The 22,692-nt window shown below is 40.5% G+C and overlaps 1 protein-coding gene and 1 long non-coding RNA gene across 2 annotated transcripts in view; one reads left to right on the forward strand and one right to left on the reverse strand.

The window, feature by feature from the left end:
• LOC110533671 (spectrin beta chain, non-erythrocytic 4) overlaps nt 1–14,220 on the forward strand; it is a 31,069-nt gene extending 16,849 nt beyond the window's left edge. Inside the window, exons 11-20 of the mRNA XM_036990084.2 lie at nt 1,071–1,209; nt 2,994–3,078; nt 4,664–4,893; nt 5,110–6,677; nt 6,886–6,949; nt 7,071–7,318; nt 7,536–7,706; nt 7,856–7,898; nt 8,222–13,848; nt 13,893–14,220. Coding sequence (XP_036845979.2) covers nt 1,071–1,209; nt 2,994–3,078; nt 4,664–4,893; nt 5,110–6,677; nt 6,886–6,949; nt 7,071–7,318; nt 7,536–7,706; nt 7,856–7,898; nt 8,222–8,551 — 2,878 coding nt within the window. The 3' untranslated portion in view covers nt 8,552–13,848; nt 13,893–14,220. The remainder of the gene's footprint in view (nt 1–1,070; nt 1,210–2,993; nt 3,079–4,663; nt 4,894–5,109; nt 6,678–6,885; nt 6,950–7,070; nt 7,319–7,535; nt 7,707–7,855; nt 7,899–8,221; nt 13,849–13,892) is intronic.
• On the reverse strand, nt 13,977–17,992 carry LOC149979994 (uncharacterized). The gene is made up of 2 exons (XR_016483655.1): nt 15,927–17,992; nt 13,977–15,828 (listed from the first exon to the last, which is right to left on the reverse strand). It is a non-coding gene; the product is annotated as an uncharacterized LOC149979994 (long non-coding RNA).
• Between the last annotated feature and the right edge of the window lie 4,700 nt (nt 17,993–22,692).

The raw sequence follows: 22,692 nt of genomic DNA on the forward strand, positions 1-22,692 counted from the left end.
GCTGGTCTCAGACCATCCCGCAGGTGAGGAAGCCGGATGTGGAGGTCCTGGGCTGGTGTGGTTACACATGGACTGTGTTTGGGAGGCCAGTTGGAAGTACTGCCAAATTCTCAAAAATTACATTGGAGGCTTATAGTAGAGAAATTGACGTGAAATTATCTGGCACAGCTCTGGTGGACATTCCTGCAGTCAGCATGCCAATTGCACGCTCCCTCAAAACTTGAGACATCTCTGGCATTGTGTTGTGTGATAAAACTGTACATTTTAGAGTGGACTTTTATTGTCCCCAGCACAAGGTGCACTTTTGTAATGATCATGCTGTTTAATCAGCTTCTTGATATGCCACAGCTGTCAGGTGGATGGATTATCTTGGCAAAGGAGAAATGCTCACTAACAGGGACATAAACACATTTGTGCACAAAAATAAGCTTTTTGTTCATATGGAACATTTCTGGCATCTTTTATTTCAGCTCATGAAACATGGGACCAACACTTTACATGTTGCTTTTTATATATTTTGTTCAGTATATGTATGTTATCTTCTATTTTTGTAACCTTTTCAAGCACCCCTAGTTGAGCTAATACATTCTTGGCTTGCACATACTGTAGATAGACCCATTCATGTTATGCAATAAAGCTTTACTTTGTTTAAAAATAAAATGCTTTGTCACCTTGACCTAATTTCTTTTAATATCTGCCATTCAGTTTAATTTGGTTGTGGGAAATGAGGGAAATAGATGTTGTTTTTGTTTAGAATATTTAAGTAGTCCTCATTTATATTTTAGGATACATCACATATTTAACTCTACTTTCTTTAGCTGGTTTGTCAGAACTCACTAGTCAAGCACCTGGCTAACATTTCACACATACTCTTTTCACACTAGCTGAGCTGAGCCGACCTGTACTTTGCAGGCCTGGTTACAGTATGTATCTACAGTTGCTAGAACCATACTGGAAAGTATAATATAGGGAAAATGGTAATAGGTCCCTCTCTTCACTCTTCTTTTCTGACATTTGCATTTTGTGCTTTCCTCCTGTCTGACGCTGTCCTATGGGGTGGCTTCCGCCAGGGACTCGTCTTCTGCAGAGGTGATGATGAAACAGCATGGTGAGCTGAAAGCCAAGATGGATGGCCGTAGGAAGACAATACAGCAATGTGTGGAGCTGGGAAAGATCCTGCTGGCCGCAGGCAACCCAGCCTCCGAGGAGGTCAGCATCACATATAACCTCACCTACATAAGTATACAGCAAAACCACATTACACTGAATCTGTATGCAGCAAAACCACACATCACACTGTATGGATCCAAACCACACTTCACATCACACTTTATGTATCAAAACCTCATTACGCACTGTACCCACCTAGCACAAAATGTTCTGAGAACCATATGTTTCGTAGAGCTTGGTGACAGCGTGGTTGTCCTATGTTTTTTTGTTGTTGCATGCAACCATCCCACAACTTTCAGGGAATGGTGCAGGATAGTTGCTTGGCTTTGGAACATTCTCAGCACATTTAAGGAACTTGACAAAAAATATATATTTTCTTGGTATTTCATTATTTTAACAGAATATTTCCTAAAAGTTCAAACATGGTTACATTTAATTTACAGTTTGGTAATGGAACGTTCTCCAACTGGTTTGACATTGGAAATGTTCTCAAATAGTTCAGAGAACAACTTTCTTTTGTGGGAATTTCAGTACTTCAGCATAACGTTTCCTACCGGTTTCATCATGATTCTAATTAAAGTCATGTTCTCAAGAACGTTAAGAAAACTTTACATAAAAACCACAAGAAAATGTTAGTAATGCTCAGATGAAGTTCTAAGAATGTTAGATAAAAACATATACATTCTGTTTTAAGCATCGATAAAACTCTGTCACGTTAAAGCTGTAATGTGTAACTCCATAGTGCATCTTTATTAAGTGTGTTCAGGTGTGTTGGCTGCACCCTGTTTGAGTAGACGGTAAAAAAAAACATTGCACAGCCTTCCAAGTGGCGCAGTAGCCTAAGGCACTACATCGCTGTGCATCCCAGGCTGTGTCACAACCGGCCATGACCGGGAGTCAAATAGGGCAGCGCACACTTGGCCCAGCGTTGTCCAGGTTAGGGGAGTAATTGGATCGCAAATGTGTATCATGAAAGTTGTGAGAAAAAGGGTGTAAAACACAACAACAATAACAACAACAAAAAACATGTTATGCTAGCTCTATCCTGGTGGCGCAATGAACTAATTCCATGGATAGAGAACAGAAGATTATTGGTTTGAATCTCACTTGATGCCGTGGAACAAAACAAATAAATGTGTTCGCATGATTAAAGGATAAGTAAATGAATTTCCATGTGTCTTATCTGTTCTTGGAGTTCAAAAATGTTAACCCAAAATAAGCTAGCAGTGTTATTAAAAGTCTTATTAAAACATTCAGTGAAAGTTTTAAGGAAGTTATTAAAAACGTTCTCAAAGCGTTAATATAACCTCCCAGGAAAACTTAAGGAACCAAAGTAAAACATTTTCAGAACCTCCCTGCAACCTAAACATAAATGTTTCCAGAACAGGCAAAACGTTCACTTCTGTTCTCAGAATGTTTTAAAAGCATTCTGTTTTACCGGTCTGGAAACTTATGGCTTCGTTCCCACAACTAATGTGAAACTAAAATCATACGTTCCTACAACTTCCAAGGAACCAAATGTGCAAGCTGGTTAGGCAGCAAAACCACACTTCACATCACACTGTATGCAGCAAAACCACAATTCACTCATGCTGTGTTAGTTAAAACCTGCTGCAAAACTGCAAAAAATGAATAACTGAAAAGAGCAATGAATATTGTGTAGGTTTGTCTTCAATGGAGGTGTATCACTTAAACCTCACATGATGATGAATATAATTCCCTGTCAAGACTGACTTCAAATGTTTTAATACATTGTCGTTGCATTCCATTTGTTGTGATCTTGAACGCTCCCCAACCGTCTCTCTCTCTCCCTCTTGACACAGATAAAGGAGAAGTTGGATGCGCTCCTGGCTAAGCAGAAGGATCTCTCTGAGAGATGGGACAAACAGCAGGAGAAGCTACAGCGCAGTGAGTGACTCACTACACTGGCAGGCGCCGTGGAGGGAGCACAAACAGCTTTCAGGCAGCACTGCAGAATTCTTTATATGGAAGGATGGAAGGGCTTGTGCTCGAGAGTACTGGTTTTAGATTGTGCCTCAGAGCAGGCATCTTCACGCTGCATGGTTTTTGTGAACAACATGGCTTTCACTATGAATATTTATGTTTGTGTGTGGGCTTCAACAATAGTTTCAACGTGACTAGACTACACACTAAAATAAATAGTTCTATATAGTACCAACTACGGGTTATTTGGCTTGTTACCATAATGGACCCTTTTTGGTGCTATATAGAACAATTTTTTGAAGTTTCTATAAATAACCATGCTCATAAGGTAATTTCCTAAGGTTCTACAAATAATCAGTGCATTTACCTGGAGCTAACTCTGCAAATAGCAGTGCTATTCCATTGGTATTATTAATGTGTTAATTAACAAGTTGAATCACATTTGCTAGCTATAGAACAGCTGGCGGACCCTAAGGAAAGAATTAGGAACCACTGATTTAGTCACAAGACACCATAACTGGCCATAGTCATATTTAACAAGCATTGACGTAAGACATGACATAACGCAACAGATTAGATAAACTGGAATGACATTCTCACTCATGGTTGCACAGAAAGAGCTTAGCGCAAACAAAGCACCAAAATATTCAAATGAGCCACCACCCCTACATTTTAATTATCCCTAAAAGATGAGTCATTATGGTTCAAAATAGAACCATTAAAATAGATCCGCCCCTTTTTTATTATTTAAAATTTTGCCTAAAATGACAAGCCCAAATCTAACTGCCTGTAAGCTCAGGCCCTGAAGCAAGGATATGCATTTTCTTGGTACCATTTGAAAAGAAACACTTTGAAGGTTGTGGAAATGTGTCAGGAATGTAGGAGAATATAACACAATAGATATTGTAAAAGACAATACAAAGAAAAAACCAACAATATTTTTGTATTTTTTTGTACCAGCCCAGGTGCAATTTAGCAGTGTATGTGCAAGGTTTTAGACTGATTCAATGAACCATTGCATTTCTGTTCAAAATGTTGTATCAAGACTGCCCAAATGTGCCTAATTTGTTTATTAATAACTTTTCATGTTCAAAACTGTGCCCTCTCCTCAAACAATAGCATGGTATTATTTCACTATAATAGCTACTGTAAATTGGACAGTGGAGTTATATCAGATATGTCTATGTCCTGGGAAATGTTCTTGTTACTTACAACCTCATGCTAATCGCATTAGCCTACATTAGCTCAACTGTCCCACAGGGGACCTGAAGAAACATATTTTATAAATGTGTAGGTTACACTTTACAGAACAGTACAGCCATCAAATACATCTGATACAACATCAACACAAGACCTAGCCGATTCAGAGTTGAGATAACCACGCCAAACTCAGACTTTCATGTAAATCATTAATTTATGTCAATGGAAGACCCATTCATGCCCATGCAGCATAAATGTGTACAGTATATGAGGTTTGTGAATGTTCAAAAACTTTGTTATAATAAGGAATATGGGGTTAAGCATGCCTATCTCGTCTTCTTTCCTTCAGAGAAGGATCAGTTCCAGTATGCCCAGGAGACGGTGAAGGCGGAGGCCTGGCTGAAGGCCAAGGAGCCCCTGATTAGCTCCAGCTCCTCCTCTAGGGTGGCTGGGGGGGCTGGAGGAGACGCCCAGGTCCAGACTGATGAGGTGGAGCAACTCATCCTCCGCCACGAGGCCTTCCGCAATGCTGCAGCCACCTGGAAGGAGCGCTTCAGCTCACTGAGACAGCTCTCCAATGTAAGCCTTTCTTTAGATAGATACAGACAGTCTACTTAAGTATTTACTTATGACTGTTGTCTAACATATCCATTAGGATTTTGTTAAACAAGGGTTTAATTAGATATTTGATTCAATAATTTATAAGACAAGTCTTTGCAGTATATGTGCAGTAAACTTGCTAGTTGTTTTACTATTACATTTGAGGTTGCAGTTCACTTAAATCTCTCCTCTCAGGCAGAGAAGCTGAGAGAAGAACAGAGCAGCAAGCCTTCCCCAATGCCACTCTCCAGTCGGAGGATGTTCCCATCATCCTGTCTTACTCCGACCATTCCTCTTGCTACCTCAACTCTGCTGAGACAGACGGTCCAGGTGCATATTGAGCCCAGGCCCAAGCAGACCAGTCTGGAGATGTCTGCCTCTGCCTCCTCTGCAGCCCAAAGGTTGGGTTCTACCATAGCCAGCTATGCTCCTGTCATAAATGGCTCTGGTTACCATGGACTGGACAATCAGAGCAGCAGCGGGGGATTGGAGAGTTCCAACTACCCTGGACTGAACCATCCAGGCAGTGGAGGAGTGGACAGCAGCTCTAGTTACCTTGGAGGGAACCATCAGACTGGCTCCCCGCCAGTGGATAGTTCTGGCTACCTTGGACTGAACCATCAAAACAGTGGGGGTATGGTTAGTCCAGGCTACCTACCTCAAAACCAAAGTAGTGGAGGTATGTGTGGTCCAGGCTACCTACCTCAAAATCAAAGCAGTGGGAGTATGGGTAGTCCAGGCTACTTGCCGCAAAATCTAAGTAGTGGGAGTATGGGTAGTCCAGGCTACCAGCCACAAAATCAAAGTAGTGGGGGTATGGGTAGTCCAGGCTACCTGCCAAAAAATCAAAGTATTGGGGGTATGTGTAGTCCAGGCTACCTGCCGCAAAATCAAAGTAGTGGGGTTATGGGTAGTCCAGGCTACCTGCCTCAAAATCAAAGTAGTGGGGGTATGGGTAGTCCAGGCTACCTGCCGCAAAATCAAAGTAGTGGGGGTATGTGTAGTTCAGGCTACCTGCCGCAAAATCAAAGTAGTGCGGGTATAGGTAGTTCAGGCTACTTGCCGCAAAATCAAAGTAGTGGTGGTATGGGTAGCTCAGGCTACCTTGCACAAAATCAAAACAGTGTTGGGATTGGTAGCTCAGGCTACCTTGGGAAAAATCAAAGTAGTGGGGGTATGGGAAGTACTGGCTACCTTGCACAGCACCAAGGTAGTGGGAGTATAGGTAGTTCAGGCTACCTTGCGCAAAGTGTTGGGGGTATGGGTAGTTCTAGCTATCTGCCTCAAAGTGGTGGGGTCATGGACCCCAAAATGGCATATGCGTGGCAGCATCTGAAAGCTGACTGCATGCAGCCCAGGATCAACCACATGCACAAAGCTGTCAACCCCCTCCTGGAGGCCAGCAGGGCGCAGAGGGAACAGTTTGGGGACATCCCCATGGTGGACATGATCGGGCCGGAGTCTGGCCTGGATCTCCTCCACGGCAGGCTCCAGAGGGACCCTCGCGGCAGCCGCTCCGACCCCCAGATGGACCACCTGCGGCGGGAGAGGGAGTACAAGCTGGGTCGGCAGACCTCCAGCGAACAGGAGATTCAGGCGCGCCTCAACGAGCTGCCAATGATTGTGCGCCAGGAGCGCTATAGGCGACGCCTGGAGAGGCAGTCGTCCAGCGAGCAGGAGGGCAGTGGGAAGGCGAGGACACCGAGGCAGGACGACTCCAGCGACATGGAGTCAGCCAAGGAAGGCTCCGACAAGCGCTCAATGTGAGTCCAGGACTGCCTGGTCATAACCTCAGCAGTTCTTCACAGTGCTGTTTGTTTGTGGAAATTTAACAAGGTCATTACAAAAACAGTTATTACAATTTGTCTGGTCAGCACTGTCCACCATGATCCAAAACCATTGATTTGGAAGGTAGAGTATTGATTATATTCCCCGTTTGGGTGACTCATGGCAGAAACTGTGTCATTGCAGAGAGAAGAGAGCCACCACCATGGCTGAGATTGTGGAGCAGGCCCAGGAGAGAGAGGCAGCACAAGTAAGTTATTTTACATGTACAGTATTTAACAGTATTTTGTATTTTGTTTTTGTATAATGAAGATCGTTTGTTAGGCCACACAGGCCTGCTTTTTGGATTACCTCTCTCCTGTCTGTTCCAGGCTCGAGGGGAGATGTACCGCCCCACCAGCAGCCTCTCAGCACCCGTGACCTACGAGCGCCCGCGAGCCCGAGACCGCCCCAAACCCCGCAGGAGACCCCGCCCCAAAGAGCCTGAGGAGAAGCGACGCTCTCGCTCGGCTCCGGCCCAGAGCCCGGCACAACTTCTGCCACCCTCACACACTGCCCATAATGAAGGCTTCCTGTACCGCAAACACGACTTTGAGGGGCACCAGAAGAGTCCCAGCAGGTGGGCGTCCACCTACTCACAGTTACACACACCACACACCACACACCACGCAGACAAAGGTTAAAATGTTAATGTAGCTAGATCACTACAGAATATGTGTATATACAGTACTCTATTGACACACTGTGACACACATATTGACACACTATGAGTTCACTTTGGAAGAAAGTAGAAACGTGCATAAGCTGTTGCCCAACAAGCTGTTCTTGTTTTGCAGTAAGTCCTGGGTGAATTTGTATTGCGTGTTGTCAAAGGGAGGGATCACTTTCTACAAGGACGCCAAGAGCACCACCACACCTTACAATGAAGAAACCCCACTCGACCTGAGCGTCTGTATATGTGATAGCACCATAGGATACAAGAAGAAGAAAAATGTCTTCGTTATCAAGTATGGCTTGATGAAGAGGATATTTTTTTACTCCACCTTATTCCTTATTTTAGCATATAATAATTTTCTTCACCTTAAAACATTTGAGTGACCAGAGGATACTCTTGGTACTTCCAGTAACAATGTCTCTCTGCTTTCTTCTCCAACAGGAAAAATGATGGCAATGACTATATTTTCCATGCAAAGGATGAGGTAAGAATGCCTTTAATGTCTTAAAATCAATGTTTTGTTCCCATTAGAGAGCTAGATAGGCCACCCCTCTGAGCAGAGTTCCTCTCTAGGTTTCTTCCTACAGTAGGTTCTTTCCTTCTAGGGAGTTTTTCCTGACCACTGTGCTTTCGCTTGGCTTTGCTTGTTCTTTGGGGTCTAGGCCAGGTAACCGTAAAGCACTTTGTGACAACTGCTGATGTAAAAAAGGGCTTTAAAAAACACATTTGATTGGTTAACTTACTGGTCCTGCTTCTTGGTTTTGTGGAAACCCTGACAATATCATGTATCTGGGTGCACTTTTGCAGGAGGACCTGAAGGCTTGGGTCACTAACATCAACACCAGTATAACTGAACATGAGGAGATCGCCAAGTGGGACAAGCCCACCACCTCGTCCACAGATCCCGACCGCTCTGAGAGGAAGGAGAAGTCAGAGGGCGACGCAGACGCCAGGTCAGAGAGGTCTGAGATGGGAGGAGAGGTGGAGGAGGAGGAGAGGTCAGAGAAAGAGAGGTCTGAGAAGGGAGAGGGGTCCAAGAAGACGGGAGAAGGCTCAGAGAAAGCAGACACGTCGGAGAGGGGTGAGAGGGCAGAGGGGGGGGCAGGGGGCTCCAGCACGTCAGGGAAGAGCAAATGATCCCCGCTGAGTGGAGGAGTGGACTGGCATCCAACCATCTAAAGCCCCCCCCCCCCTCCTAACTTTACCCTACGACACCAGACAGTGCTGAACAAGGGAGACGGAGGGAGATGTGTACATTTCTGTGCATATCTTCTCTCTTTTTCTCTCTCTATATCTCTCTGTCTCTCTCTGTGACATCCTGAGGCTTGGGTCCTAATGTTAACTGTGACTGTCTGATCTTTCAGCCCCTCCCCCTCCCCCAGGCAAAATACATCAATACTTGCATTGCATTGTGGCCCTTGCTGGTAGGTTGGAGGATAGGGGAGATTAACCAGCGCCACTGTGTGGTCACAGGCATTTGTCACAGTCACGACTCATTGATCATTTATTTCTTGGATTCACAGCATCTCTCAGTATATATATAATATACCTATGACTGACTATGTAATGCTCTGTCTAAAACAACCCAAGCAGTGGTGAATGAAATGTCTCACAATATTTTGAAAAAGCTTTTTTCTGAAGCAATATACTTTTTTATTTATTCTCTTTGTTTGAGAGAGAGGGAAAGGAGAAAAGAAACAGTTGCTTATTAATTCTATGATTGTTCACATTCATCATCAGCTTATTTCTGTCAGGTCAGCAGCACCTTAAACACTTCCAACACGTTTGTGTATACTCAGCATATTGACATTTCAAACCCACCTCATCGCTATCTCTGAGTCATGTTGTCATGATGGAATGCTGGTATTACCTATTTGTGTTAATAATTGAATTGATCAACACATGATTCTCTTCTGAACTTTTGGATTAATCATGTACAGTCCCATGCCATGCCAGGAATAAATGTGAAATAGGGTTGCCAAAAAACTCCATCACATCCAAGAGTCTATTCAAGGAGGCAATGCCCAATTTAACCTCCTTGTGGTGCCAGACCTGTGTCATGGCATGACAGTATAGTGCACCTTCTATTTGAATGCCTTCATGTTCTTCGTGGTCTTGAGAGGTTCACCAGTTTTTAAATGAATTTGGCAGTGCAATAATTCCATCTGAAGGGAAGGTCTGTGTAAAATGCTAATATCATGGTAGATCTTAAACTATCCCCACATAAAGTATGGTGATAAGAAGATATGTTTTAATGACATAGCAGAGAAAAGCCCAAGCCAGAAATAATTAATGCTTCTTTTGACTGCTATTTGATCTGAGACAAATTAAGAAGCATTAGAACCCCATTGCTGTTTTTATTATATTATTAGAATATATTCGACAGGGACTGTAATGGTTTCACTTGTGGAAATACAGTAGTAACATCAACATTAGGTGAACCCCAAAATATACAGTTGAAGTCATAAGTTTACATACACTTAGTTTGGAGTCATTAAAACTTGTTTTTCAAAAATTCCACAAATGTAATGTTAACAAACTATAGTTTTGGCAAGTCGGTTAGGACATCTACTTTGTGCATGATGTTTACAGACAGATTATTTCACTTATAATTCACTGTATCACAATTCCAGTGAGTCAGATGTTTATGTACACTAAGTTGACTGTGCCTTTAAACAGCTTGGAAAATAACAGAAAATGATATCATAGCTTTAGAAGTGTCTGATAGGCTAATTTACATATTTTGAGTCAATTGGAGGTGTACCTGTGGATGTACTTCAAGGCCTACCTTCAAACTCAGTGCCTCTTTGCTTGACGTCATGGAAAAAACAAAAGAAATCAGCCAAGACCTCAGAAAATAAATTGTAGACCTCCACAAGTCTGGTTTATCCTTGGGAGCAATTTCCAAATGCCTGAAGGTACCATGTTAATCTGTACAAACAATAGCATGCAAGTATAAACACCATGGGACTATGAAGCCGTCATACCGCTCAGGAGGGAGACACGTTCTGTCTCCTAGAGAAGAACGTACTTTGGTGTGAAAAGTGCAAATCAATCCCAGAGCAACAGAAAATGACCTTGTGAAGATGCTGGAGGAAACAGGTACAAAAGTATCTATTTCTACAGTAAAATGGGTCCTATATCGACCTAACCCGTAAGGCCGCTCAGCAAGGAAGAAGCCACTGCTCCAAAACTGACATAAAAAAGCCAGTCTACGGTTTGCAATTGCACATGGGGACGAAGATCGTACTTTTTGGAGAAATGTCCTATGGTCTGATGAAACAAAAATAGAACTGTTTGGCCATAATGACCATCGTTATGTTTGGAGGAAAAAGAGGGAGGCTTGCAAGCTGAAGAACACCATCCCAACCGTGAAGCACGGGGGTGGCAGAATCATGTTGTGGGGGTGCTTTGCTGCAGGAGGGACTGGTGCACTTCACAAAATAGATGACATCATGAGGAAGAAAAATGATGTGGATATATTAAGCAACATCTCAATATGGGATATTGGGTCTTCCAAATGGACAATGACTCCAAGCATACTTCCAAAGTTGTGGTAAAATGGCTTAAGGACAACAAAGTCAAGGTATTGGAGTGGCCATCATAAAGCCCTGACCTCAATCCCATAGAAAATTTGTGGGCAGAACTGAAAAAGTGTGTGCGAGCAAGGAGGCCTACAAACCTACAAACCTGACTCCAGGTTACGCCAGCTCTGTCAGGAGGAATGGGCCAAAATTCACCAAACCTATTGTGGGAAGCTTTTGGAAGGCTACCCGAAACGTTTGACCCAAGTTAAACAATTTAAAGGCAATGCTACCAAATACTAATTGAGTGTATGTAAACTTCTGAACCACTGGGAATGTGATGAAATAAATAAAAGCTGAAATAAATCATTCTCTCTACTATTATTCTGACATTTCACATTCTTAAAATAAAGTGGTGAACCTAACTGACCTAAGACTGAATTTTTACTAGGATTAAATGTCAGGAATTGTAAAAAACGGAGTTTAAATGTATTTGGCTAAGGTGTATGTAAACTTCCGACTTCAACTGTATCATAAACTACTTCTCCCTCCCTGTTTTCTGTCTTTCTGAGATTAAACCAATAGAAAATGATTGTCAGTCAGAGGAGGATTTATGTACAAGTGTCATGATCTGGTCATTAAATTGTAGATATCTTTAAGTACAGTCCACCAATAAATCCTATGCTCATTCTATGGAATGAAGTGGGTTAAGATTAAAACAATTATGTTAATCTACACAAATTAAATGTGGAAACAATACCAGTCAATTACGATATTACTGTTTATTTCATTTAAATGAAAAGAAAAATGCAAATTAGGAGTCACTAACAAAGGATAGTGTATATACACCAATATCTAGTTACATTTTACATTTTACAAGGGAAAAGAGTGCTGGACCTAGGTACATTTGTATTTATAAATGTGCTTTCCATTTAATTGATCATACGGGTTTGCTACCGACAGTTTTTTCTATTAGTAGTTCGATCCTGTCAGGCAAGTGAATTATTATAAGAACAGTCCTGTAGCGAATGATAGGCCTTCGCTACATTTACTTGAACCGGTTAACAAGCTCGGACGATAACAAAGAACTTGCTAACCTGAATGCTAGTTTATTTAGCAACTCTGGAGCTGATCAGACTGGTATCCAGGCTACACACGTTTTAGCTGTGACTCTTGAGCTATGACTTCAAAGCTAAATACAACCATACATCCACAAAATGTTTTGCTTGCTTCAGTCATATTGGGTGACTACTTATAAACATATATTGATAAGAAAGTGAATGAACACAAATATGTTGGTTTAGTTAGTACTGTACACCTACAATATGAAACCTCAATAGCCAGCATAGTATGATTGAAATTGGGTCAACTCTGTTTCAAATGGGCTACTTTTGAATTATGTTTACAGATGTGTTTTTATCTGATTCCTAAATGCCCCATACCATGGACCTTCCAAATCAAACATAATTGATTAAAGTGGTCTGTGTGTGTTATTAGTCATAACCAAATCTGTAAAAAAAATTAAAAATTAAAAAACCTTGTTAAGCCTTATCCCCAAAACCAGTATTTAGAAAATTAATTGATTTCACAATATACTCAATACAGACTGTTCCATGTGACCCAGGAAGCAAATACTGGCACTCATTGGTATTAAAGTGTTATGACACAAGCAACAGTCCAACTGCAGCTTGTTGATTGGACGCAGTTATCTCATTGGTAAGACTTGAATATATCATGATATATGTGTTATGTCATCTGTTACAATGTCGACTAGAAACTGTTGAGAAACTGTCAATTACAGTAAAACAACAAACTGACTATTGTAGGTGGTTATTGTAGGTACCACCATGCCATTCTGGATTACAGGCTTTAAAAACAAATGGTACCTAAAATTATAATTTATTAGTAGGCTTATTACAAATTGTTTTCATTGTAACTATTTCCTCTGAAATTGAGCCTTTCATTGCAGTACATACCGTATTTATTAGTTAAACACTAGTAGCTGTTTCTCTTATTTTCCACTGTGGAAAGTGAGAGGCTCTCCTAATTCTATTCATTCTAATTCTATGGTTCCCGCCATCTACATTCTTATCAGAGAAATCCCAGCATCACTTGATGAAACAAACAGGTTAATACTATAATACTTACTAAACACACATAAATACTACAATATCTACTAAACACAGAAATACTATAATGCCTACTAAACACACAGAAACAAGGTAACGTAAAGCTCTTGACCTCATGGCTGGTGTTTTTGTGATTTTGTGTTTTTCTTGTCTCAGATACTGTGTTAGTGTACCTTAATGATACCTATACCTTGCTGCTATGACATTTTCTCTATGTAAACCTCTTTATTTGCTGATGCAAAATGTCCGTGAACATTGGTGTATGCTTGACACAAAGGTGTTAAGCCAAGAGTTTTTGAAAAAGTAATCATCAACCATCCTCCACAGCTCAGTAGATACATAATGCATTCTATATAGTAGTGGGAGAGATTAAGAAATTCCTGATGTTGCAGCCACTCACAGTGTTTAAAAATCAAAGTAAATTTGCTTGATTGAGTAGAGAAAGTTAACAGATTCCTGTGTTAGAGATTTCACTCTGAAGTAGAATAAAACATTATTTTAATTTAATTTGGAAAATTAGTAAACCTTGCCAGAGTGTACTGTTCTTGAGACAGGCGTACGCAAAGGTCAATTCTCTTGATTTAGAGGGGGTAAACATACTGTCATTATAACACCAAATGACGTAATCACCAATTAGCATTGGCAAACATTTATTAGAATTCATGGACTTAATCCATATGACCAGCTATGTACTTAATGCTCCAATCTCCACTTCTTAATGCCTTTGTGCATTTAACAAATGGAGCAAAATGTCAAGTGTCATGATGACACACTTATGTAGGCATAATGACACAGTTATGTAGGCATAATGACACAGTTATGTAGGCATAATGACACAGTTATGTAGGCATAATGACACAGTTATGTATACGCCTTCAACTAAAGTATTCCCTGTATTTAACCAAGTCATTTGTTATTTTTTTTGTAAGAAGAAGAAAAACTGTTTGTGTCATAAAGCCACCTGGGGATAGTAACTGAACCACATAGCTCTGACAACCTTAGTGAAGAAATCAGTCATAGATGTCAAATGAAGGGCTGGTCTTTTAAAAAACAACTGTGTTTTCTGTTTTGAGGTAATAACGCTTCAGATCAGTAAGCTTGAAATCTTTGCTTATGTACAGTATGTTGGTACACAATAAAACATTTGTATGCTGTATTCTGTAGCCCTCTTATAGCAGATCAGTGAAAGGCTGAAACACATCAGAGCTACTTGCAGTTTTCAAGAGAGACGCAAGTCGAAAACACTAATAATTGATGATGTGCACAGTGTAAAACGCTAGTGGCGACGCAGGGTCTATAAGAAATATACATGTATACAGTATTGCACAAAGTCTGCACAACTCAATGTATGTCTTTTAAGAATGTACATTTTAATTCTGATTTGTTTATTAATAGACTGGAGCAACATCTGCCAATATCTGTCTGTTGAAATATGGTATTGTCTCATAAACTCTGTTCATCCCTTAATCTGGGCACTGTCATTTTTAATACTGTATATAGCTTGACTGGCACCCATTTACATGAAAATCACATTATTTATTTAAAAATGCACAAGAACCTCAAATCTAATTATTGGCTCTGATCATTGGCCAATTTCCAATAATATAAGCAGATAAATTCTGTATGGCTTCTATATGATATGATACTGTGTAAAATGATTTACTGATGCGTGTTCTCTACAATAATACTTTAGGTGTATGTTGGTCTTTGTCCTGCACCAACCTGCAGATCTCTATCACTACATCTCTGTTTTAGACATGGACACTGGTAGACATGGAACTGTCCTTTCAAGAAGTCGGTTGAGTCCAAATGTATGCCCATGCACCACCAGTTTGTTATCGCCACGTGCCAGGCTTCAGACACACAGGTAGTGAAGGAACACTACCGATCAGTGAACTCAAGTGAAAAGGATATCTTTACCTATTTAAAGTCTTCCGCAAGCCATGAAACAACAAATGGTTAAGACAAATGGTTGATAATGAGGCGTGACAGTGAATTCCATATATACTGTAAATATGGTTCATGATAAAAGCACAACAGGAAGAAAGTATCATGAAAGAAAAGTGAATATGCTGTTATTTATGAGTAAGAGATAATAGTAATAGCTCATTCAACATTAAATGGCATTTGTAAGAAATGCATACATGATAGTTAGAGGGAAATATCATTATTAGCATATAATACTGTTAATAAATGTGTCAATATGCTGTGTTAGCATTCAGTATACTCGTAGGAAAAGGGTTCCAAAAGGGTTCTTCGGCTGTCCCCATAGGAGAACCCTTTTTGGTTCGGGGTAGAACTTGTTGCGGTTCCATCTGGTTGGGGGTTGTTGGGGTTCCCTTGGAAAGGGTTCTACACAGAACTCAAAATGGTTATACTTGGAACCAAAAAGGGTTTTTCAAAGGGATATTTCTGTGTTTTATTTTTAATAAATTAACAAATATTTCTATTGTGTGTAGATTGATGAGGGAAAAAAACAATTGAATCAATTTTAGAATAAGGCTTTAACCTAACAAAACATGGAAAACGTCAAGGGATCTGAATACTTTCCGAAGGCACTGTATATCGTTCATTTATAACGATTTTTTCTATTTTTTTATTAATGACTTCTTGTGGGTTTGGTGTAAGAGTTAGGCTTACAGGCAATCTACTTTCTCACAGATCCAGGAGATTACTCAGATGCATCATTCCATCTCTTTAACGGACCACCAGAGAAAGCAGTTTCCATCTCAGTAGTCCTCATTACTAGTCTCACCAGAACCTATAAACACACAATACACTCAGAATGTCAATGTCCATTCATGGATTTTTGTACGTATTCTTCAGTAGGCAAATGTGACACTAAAATAATTGTGTTACCCTATGGTCAATGGTGTGCCATCCACCCATTTCGTGGCCAATTCCTTATCTTTGTCTGTCTGACTAATCCAGTATCTCTTCTTTTGGAATCCATTGATAAATTCCTAGCATATTGGCAGAAAAAATATATTAGCATGAAAAAAATATCAGCATACTGCCATCAACAGTACTAGACTAATTCCAGTTCCTCCCCCACCCCACCCCTTTATTTCTCTTCTTTCACTCTCACATTCTCTTCTTTGCTGTTTATGATAACTGGGTTTGCTCCTCTCCCCTTACAGTTTTTTCTACTGTCCTCCCAGGATTTAGTCTCAGTAGAGATGTAATACCAACTGGAGTCGAAATACCTCCTTCCCTGATGAAGAGCAGCATAGCAGAGCACTGGAAATGAGCACTCATGTCCATATTGACACACAAACCTATTAGTGAATTATCCATTATATCAAAAATATTTTTAAGGATTCTAAGCTGGTGAATCAATGACTGTTGTTTACTCTTGTGCTCTCCCTTTTCAGATACAGTACAACTCACCTAGCACACAGAGCTGAACCCGGCCTCTCTCTTTAGTCAAGGCATCATAACTGGTCTTCAACCGGTCTATCTCTTTAGTTGACTGGTCTCTCTCTTTAGTTAACCGATCTCTCTCTTTAGTTAACTGGTCTCTTTCTTTAGTCAACTGATCTCTCTCTTTAGTTGACCGATCTCTCTCTTTAGTCAACTGATCTCTCTCTTTAGTTGACCGATCTCTCTCTTTAGTTAACCGGTCTCTCTCTTAGTTAACCGGTCTCTCTCTTTAGTTAACCAGCTTTGAGTCGTCTTGGGTATGTCTGTATAAGCTTTGCACATATCGATTTGGGGATTTTCTCAAGCTCTGTTAAGTTAGATGGGGAGCGGCGTTGAACAGCAATCTTCAAGGTTTTCCACAAATGTTCAATGGGATTCAAGACTGGGCTTTGGCTGGGCCACTCAAGGACTTTCACCTTCTTGTTCTGAAACTATTCCAGCGTTGCTTTGGCTGAATGCTTGGGGTTGGAACATGAATGCATTGTCCGGTTGGAACATGAATCTTCGCCCCAGTCTAATGTCGTTTGCAATCTGAAGCAGGTTCTCATCAAGGATTTGCCTGTATTTGGCTCCATTCATTGTTCTCTCTATCCTTACCAGTCTCACAGTCCCTGCCACTGAAAATCATCTCCATAGCATGATGCTTCCACCACCATGCTTCACGGTAGGGATGGTGTTAGATGGATGATGAGCTGAAGATTCATTCAGGCCAAAGAGCTTTGCATTCAGACCAAAGAGTACATTTTTTGTCTCAACAGACCACAGAATCTTTTGCCTTATGCTCTGAGTCTTTCACATTACTTTTTGCAAACCCCAGGCTTTCTGTCATTTGCCTTTTTCCCAGGAGTGGCTTCCATCTGGCCACTCCCATAAAGCCCAGACTGGTGAAGTGCTGTAGAGACTGTTGTACTTCTGGCAGGTTCTCCAATCTCAGCCAAGGAACTCTGTAGTTCTTTCAGAGGCGTCATTGGTTTCTTGGTCACCACCCGGAGCAAGGTCCTTCTTTACCCGGTTGCTCAGTTTGGTCAGATGGCCAGCTCTAGGCAGAGTCTGGGTAGTTACATGTTTTTCAATTTCCCAATTCTGGAGACCACAGTGCTCTTGGAACCTTTCAACTCTCTCAAAAAAAATTTATACCCTTCCCCAGATATATGCCTAATCACAAATATATCATGGTGATCTACGGACAGTTCCTTGGACATCATGGTATAGTTTCTGCTCTGACATGCACTGTGAACAGTGGGACATTATATAGACAGGTGAGTTTCTTTCTAAATCATGTCCAAATAATGGAATTGGCCACTGGTGGACTCCAATCAAGTTGTAGTGACATCTCAAGTGATGATCAAAGGAAATTGGATGCATCGGAGCTCAATTTGGAGTGTCATAGCAAAGTGCTGTGAATACTTATGTAAATGAGATATTTCTGCATTTAATTTTCAATAAATCTGAAAAAAAAAAAAAAAACATGTTTTCACTTTGTCATTATGGGGTATTGTGTGTATACGGGTGAGAAAAAAACATATATTTAATCCATTTAATCCATTTTGAATTTAGGCTGTAATAAAACACTTCACATTTCTCATGTAAAAGGGGCATAAATGGCTGTCAGTGACGTTAAGTGACACTGAACCTTCTCCTAAGATGACCTCTGACCTGTCCTTTGAAAACACCCTTGGACTGGTACAGTTTAATAGGCAGTGGAAGACTATTCCACAAAAGAATGCCAGTGTAGAAGAACAAGCTTTTTGTCACATGCATAAGTACAGTGGAGTGCTTAATGCTTAACTTGCAAGCCCTTCCCAACAGTGCTGTATTCAAAATCCAAATAGTATAACTAAAAAAATCACGAGTCACGTTATGGCCATGTTGAGTATGAACCATAGCTATTTTTGAGCCTAAGTAGTTAGGGGCAGTACCACTAATGATGTTGTACATGTGGTTAAGCTTCAGCTGTTTCATTGTGAGCTGTAGACAACAGACCCACTGCTTGGAATGAATTTCCTCCGATATGTGTTCTGATTGGGTACAAATGTAGGATCTTAATTTGATAACTATTTTCTTGTGCAGGAAATGCAAACCTGTATTGCATTTGAGTTTTAAAAAGGCTTTTGTAATTTCCACTTTGACATTTCAGACTTGAATTGCCCAAACAAAAACTGTATCAACCCCTACAAAAATGTCTATTAATTATAATCCATATAATAATTCACATTTCCTTTTGCTGCAGGATTTTTTCCTGCTCTATCAAACTGGCTCAAATTATAATCCTACATACATTAAGCAGATACCTAATGAGGTTGTTTTGCACAAGCTGCATCTTGTTCTTCAGTTTTGTAAGCAGACGACTGTACCACGCAGAGCAGGTGTAATCAAAATTACACTGTACAAATGTTGTCGCAAGCAGTTTTTTTATTTTGATGTCAAACTGCCTTGTTCTGCAGTACATGAATTTTAGTTTGGATATAACGGCGCCGGAGGGGATGGTTGCCGTTTTACGGGCTCCTAACCAACTGTTCTATTATGTTATTTTTTTCACATTGTTGGTACTTATTTTGTACATAATGTTGCTGCTACCCACTCTTGACCTAAAAGAGCTTCTGGAATCAGAACAGCAATTACTCACCGCAAACTGTCCGTAGATTTTTTCTTTAATGAGTCCGATGCGAAGGATATGGTGCTTCCCCGAGACCAGGCCCAAATCCCGTCATTCACGTGAAGAAAAGAAGGAAATACAGGGGGCAGAGGTTGGGATGCATTGTGAGAATTCGTTGGTGAGTGGGTAAACTGCCTCTACCATCCATACTATTGGCCAACGTGCAATCACTGGAAAATAAACTGTATGATCTACGATCAAGACTATCCTACCAGCGGGACATTAATGTTTCACCGAGTCATGGCTTAACAACCATATGGATAATATACTTGCTAGCTGGGTTTTCCGTGCATTGGCAGGACAGAGCAGCAATGAGACGAGGGATGGGGGTGTGTGTCTATTTGTCTATAACAGCTGATGCGCAATGTCTAAAACGAAAGAAGCCTTGAGGTATTGCTCGTCTGAGGTAGATTACCTCACGATAAGCTGTAGACCACCCTATCCACCAAGAGAGTTCCCATCTATATTATTGGCCGTCTATTTACCACCGCAAACCGATGCTGGCACTAAGACTGCACTCAACGAGCTATATAAGGCCAAAAGCAAACAAGAAAATGCCCCTCCAGAAGAGGCGCTCCTAGTGGCCGGGGACTTTAATGCAGACAATCTAAAGTAGGCAATCTACATGTCCCATGTGCAACCAGAGGGAAAAAAAACTCTAGACCACTTTTACTCCACACACAGAGACGCATACAAGGCTCTCCCTCACCCTCCATTTGGCAAATCTGACCATAATTCTTTCCTCATGATTCCTGCTTACAAGCTAAAGCTAAAGCAGGAAGTACCAGTGACTATATACTTCAATATGGAAGTGGTTAAATGATGTGGATGCTATGCTACAGAACTGTTTTGCTAGCACAGACTGGAATGTGTTCCGGGATTCATCCAATGGCATTGAGGAGGCATTACAGGCAACATCCGCTCCAAGTTAAAGGCTACAGCTGCCGCTTTCAAGGAGCAGGACACTAATCCGGACGCTTAAAAGAAATCCCACGATGCCCTTCAATCAAATATACGGTTCTAATAAAAACTAAACGATTTAAGCAATAATACATGAGGCCATGTGTTATGACATTTTTATGATAAAATGTGTATGATAAATGATAAAATTATACATATTCAAAAAATGTCATAACACATGGTCTCAAGTGTATTATTGATTTTATACAAAGGATTACCTGCATTAAAAAGTAAGGTTCTTTCCCAAACTGGTTGTCAAACGCTGGTTGATAGTTCCTGACCTTTACAGGTTACTATGGTAAACAAAAATGGTTTCTATGGAGGGTCTGTCACGTTCTGACCTTTATTTTCCTTTGTTTTGTCTTTATTTAGTATGGTCAGGGCGTGAGTTGGGGTGGGCAGTCTATGTTTTGTGTTTCTATGTTTAGGTTTCTGTTTCGGCCTAGTATGGTTCTCAATCAGAGGCAGGTGTCGTTAGTTGTCTCTGATTGAGAATCATTCTTAGGTAGCCTGGGTTTCACTGTTGGTTTGTGGGTGTTTGTTTCTTGTGTTAGTGTTTGTGCCACACGGGACTGTTTTGGTTTGGTTTATTTCACGTTATCGTTTATTGTTTTGTATTTCATAGTGTTCAGGCTTTTCTTATTAAAATCGTCATGGACACTTACCACGCTACGTATTGGTCCGATCCTTGCTACACCTCTTCAGACGAAGAGGAGGAAATCTGCCGTTACAGGCTCTCCCCCCCCCCCTTGCTCGCGAGCCAACTACACAGCTAACACAATTACTTCAGACTGAAGCTGCAAAGCCAGCAAACTAGCTACATTTAGTTTAATTTGACCTGTTGACATCGATTGACATTTCTTTGTACATATCCACAAAAAAATATGCTGATTCATGATTTCGACTGGCTGAGAAAAAATGCTTGTCACATTCATTATTATAGGACACAGTGGAGATTGAATTTCAATATTGTTGCAAATGTTGGAGATGTCAAGATCCTGTCAAGATCCTTTTTACAGAGGACATCAAGTTTTTTAAGTTGCATGGATGGACAGATGAGACAGTGGATCTGTAAAAATAATAATAGTAGTAGTAGTAGTAGTAGTGCGTTGCTAGGTAAGGATGTAAACGATCACACTTTTTATGAATGTGGCCATGTGTATGTTGCCTAGTATACAGTATCATGGACAGGATAGACTCTAACAATGGGAATTCCAAACCACCCAGAAATAATTTTGAGGTCCAAGCCCTGGTTATAACCCATTGATATATTGGTTAGGGGGCAGCTTCAGCCCCCTAAAACTGTGATGTGTGTGTGAACGGAGAACTGGGAACTACCCTACAGACACTTAACCTTGACCACTGGTTCTAACACTCCAAATGGTCTCCTTAATGACAACCCAGCATAATTACTGAGTAGTCCTCACAAGGAATGCACCATGAACATGATACCGCTGCCTTTGGAGTATGTCTTCAGCTAAAATCTTCTATTCTTATGGGGGCCGATTCCGACCCGATTGAAGTAAATTGAACGTAATTCTCTTTTTATTCACTTTTCTCTCTATGTATATTCTGAACTTGAATTTAAGCATGAGAATAGAGGTGGAGATCAAATGTGGCGGAGGTGTGTCCCTAATAATTCCACCACCTTTGCACCATGAATAAGGTCCAGCGAACCTATCGGTTCCAAGTGGAAAAAGCATAGACTATTTTTTGTTGTTGATAGAAATAACACCATTCTCCATGCACTTACAACTTGATAAGAGATATTGATAAGAGCTATGTAAATGAGTAATCCGTTTGGATAAGGAAATTGTAAATATAAAGGACACTTGTTTTAGATCTATTTGACCTAATAATCGCTGGAGACAAATGTGAAACTATGGCAGCAAACTAAAGCATATTAATACATCAAGTTTATGAAATGCTGTGCCATTATGCAGAATTTAAATTGTGCAGCCTTTTAACTTGCAGGGATGGGCACTCTTGAATGTCTTAATTATAGGCTATCCTTCCGTTTAATGACATTGTTTCGTTTGACCTTCATTTGGTTTTTGTTTTGTTGCTGAGGGTCATTAGTAACAGTTAATATATATTTTAAAAAGACATGTAGGCTAATTAAATTGTTGTGGAGCAGAGTGTACATCAAGCTGTAACAGTTTGAACCCGACACGGGGCGCAATACTTGGCCGTGTCATTACACAGTTCCATGGTTAGTGCAGGCAATAGACGAGGATTGTACACAATTGTACACAATTTTTCCTGTAATAATTATATATACACTAATCTTACAACATTACCATGGGTTGAAGAACTGAATGTGTCAATTTTAAGAATGAATCAAACCACATTTTTCTTTCTTTCATGCGTAAAGGCTCTCCAAACCAATTTTTATGATTCATAAAAAAATTCCTAAACCTAAATAACGTACACGATTAGAACATTTTTAAGTATCAGGATTTTGTCTATTTAAGTCTACCAATTTGTGCTGAAATGGAGAGGAGTATGCATATATTTAGATGGATTTGTATAATTTTTTATTAAAAAATTTGGGGGGTGGATCAGTTTTAATATTTCAGACAGACT

Source organism: Oncorhynchus mykiss, chromosome 10 (genome assembly GCF_057628025.1).
Source record: "Oncorhynchus mykiss isolate SJ-2025 chromosome 10, ASM5762802v1, whole genome shotgun sequence".
In the NCBI taxonomy this organism is placed as follows: Eukaryota; Metazoa; Chordata; class Actinopteri; order Salmoniformes; family Salmonidae; genus Oncorhynchus; species Oncorhynchus mykiss.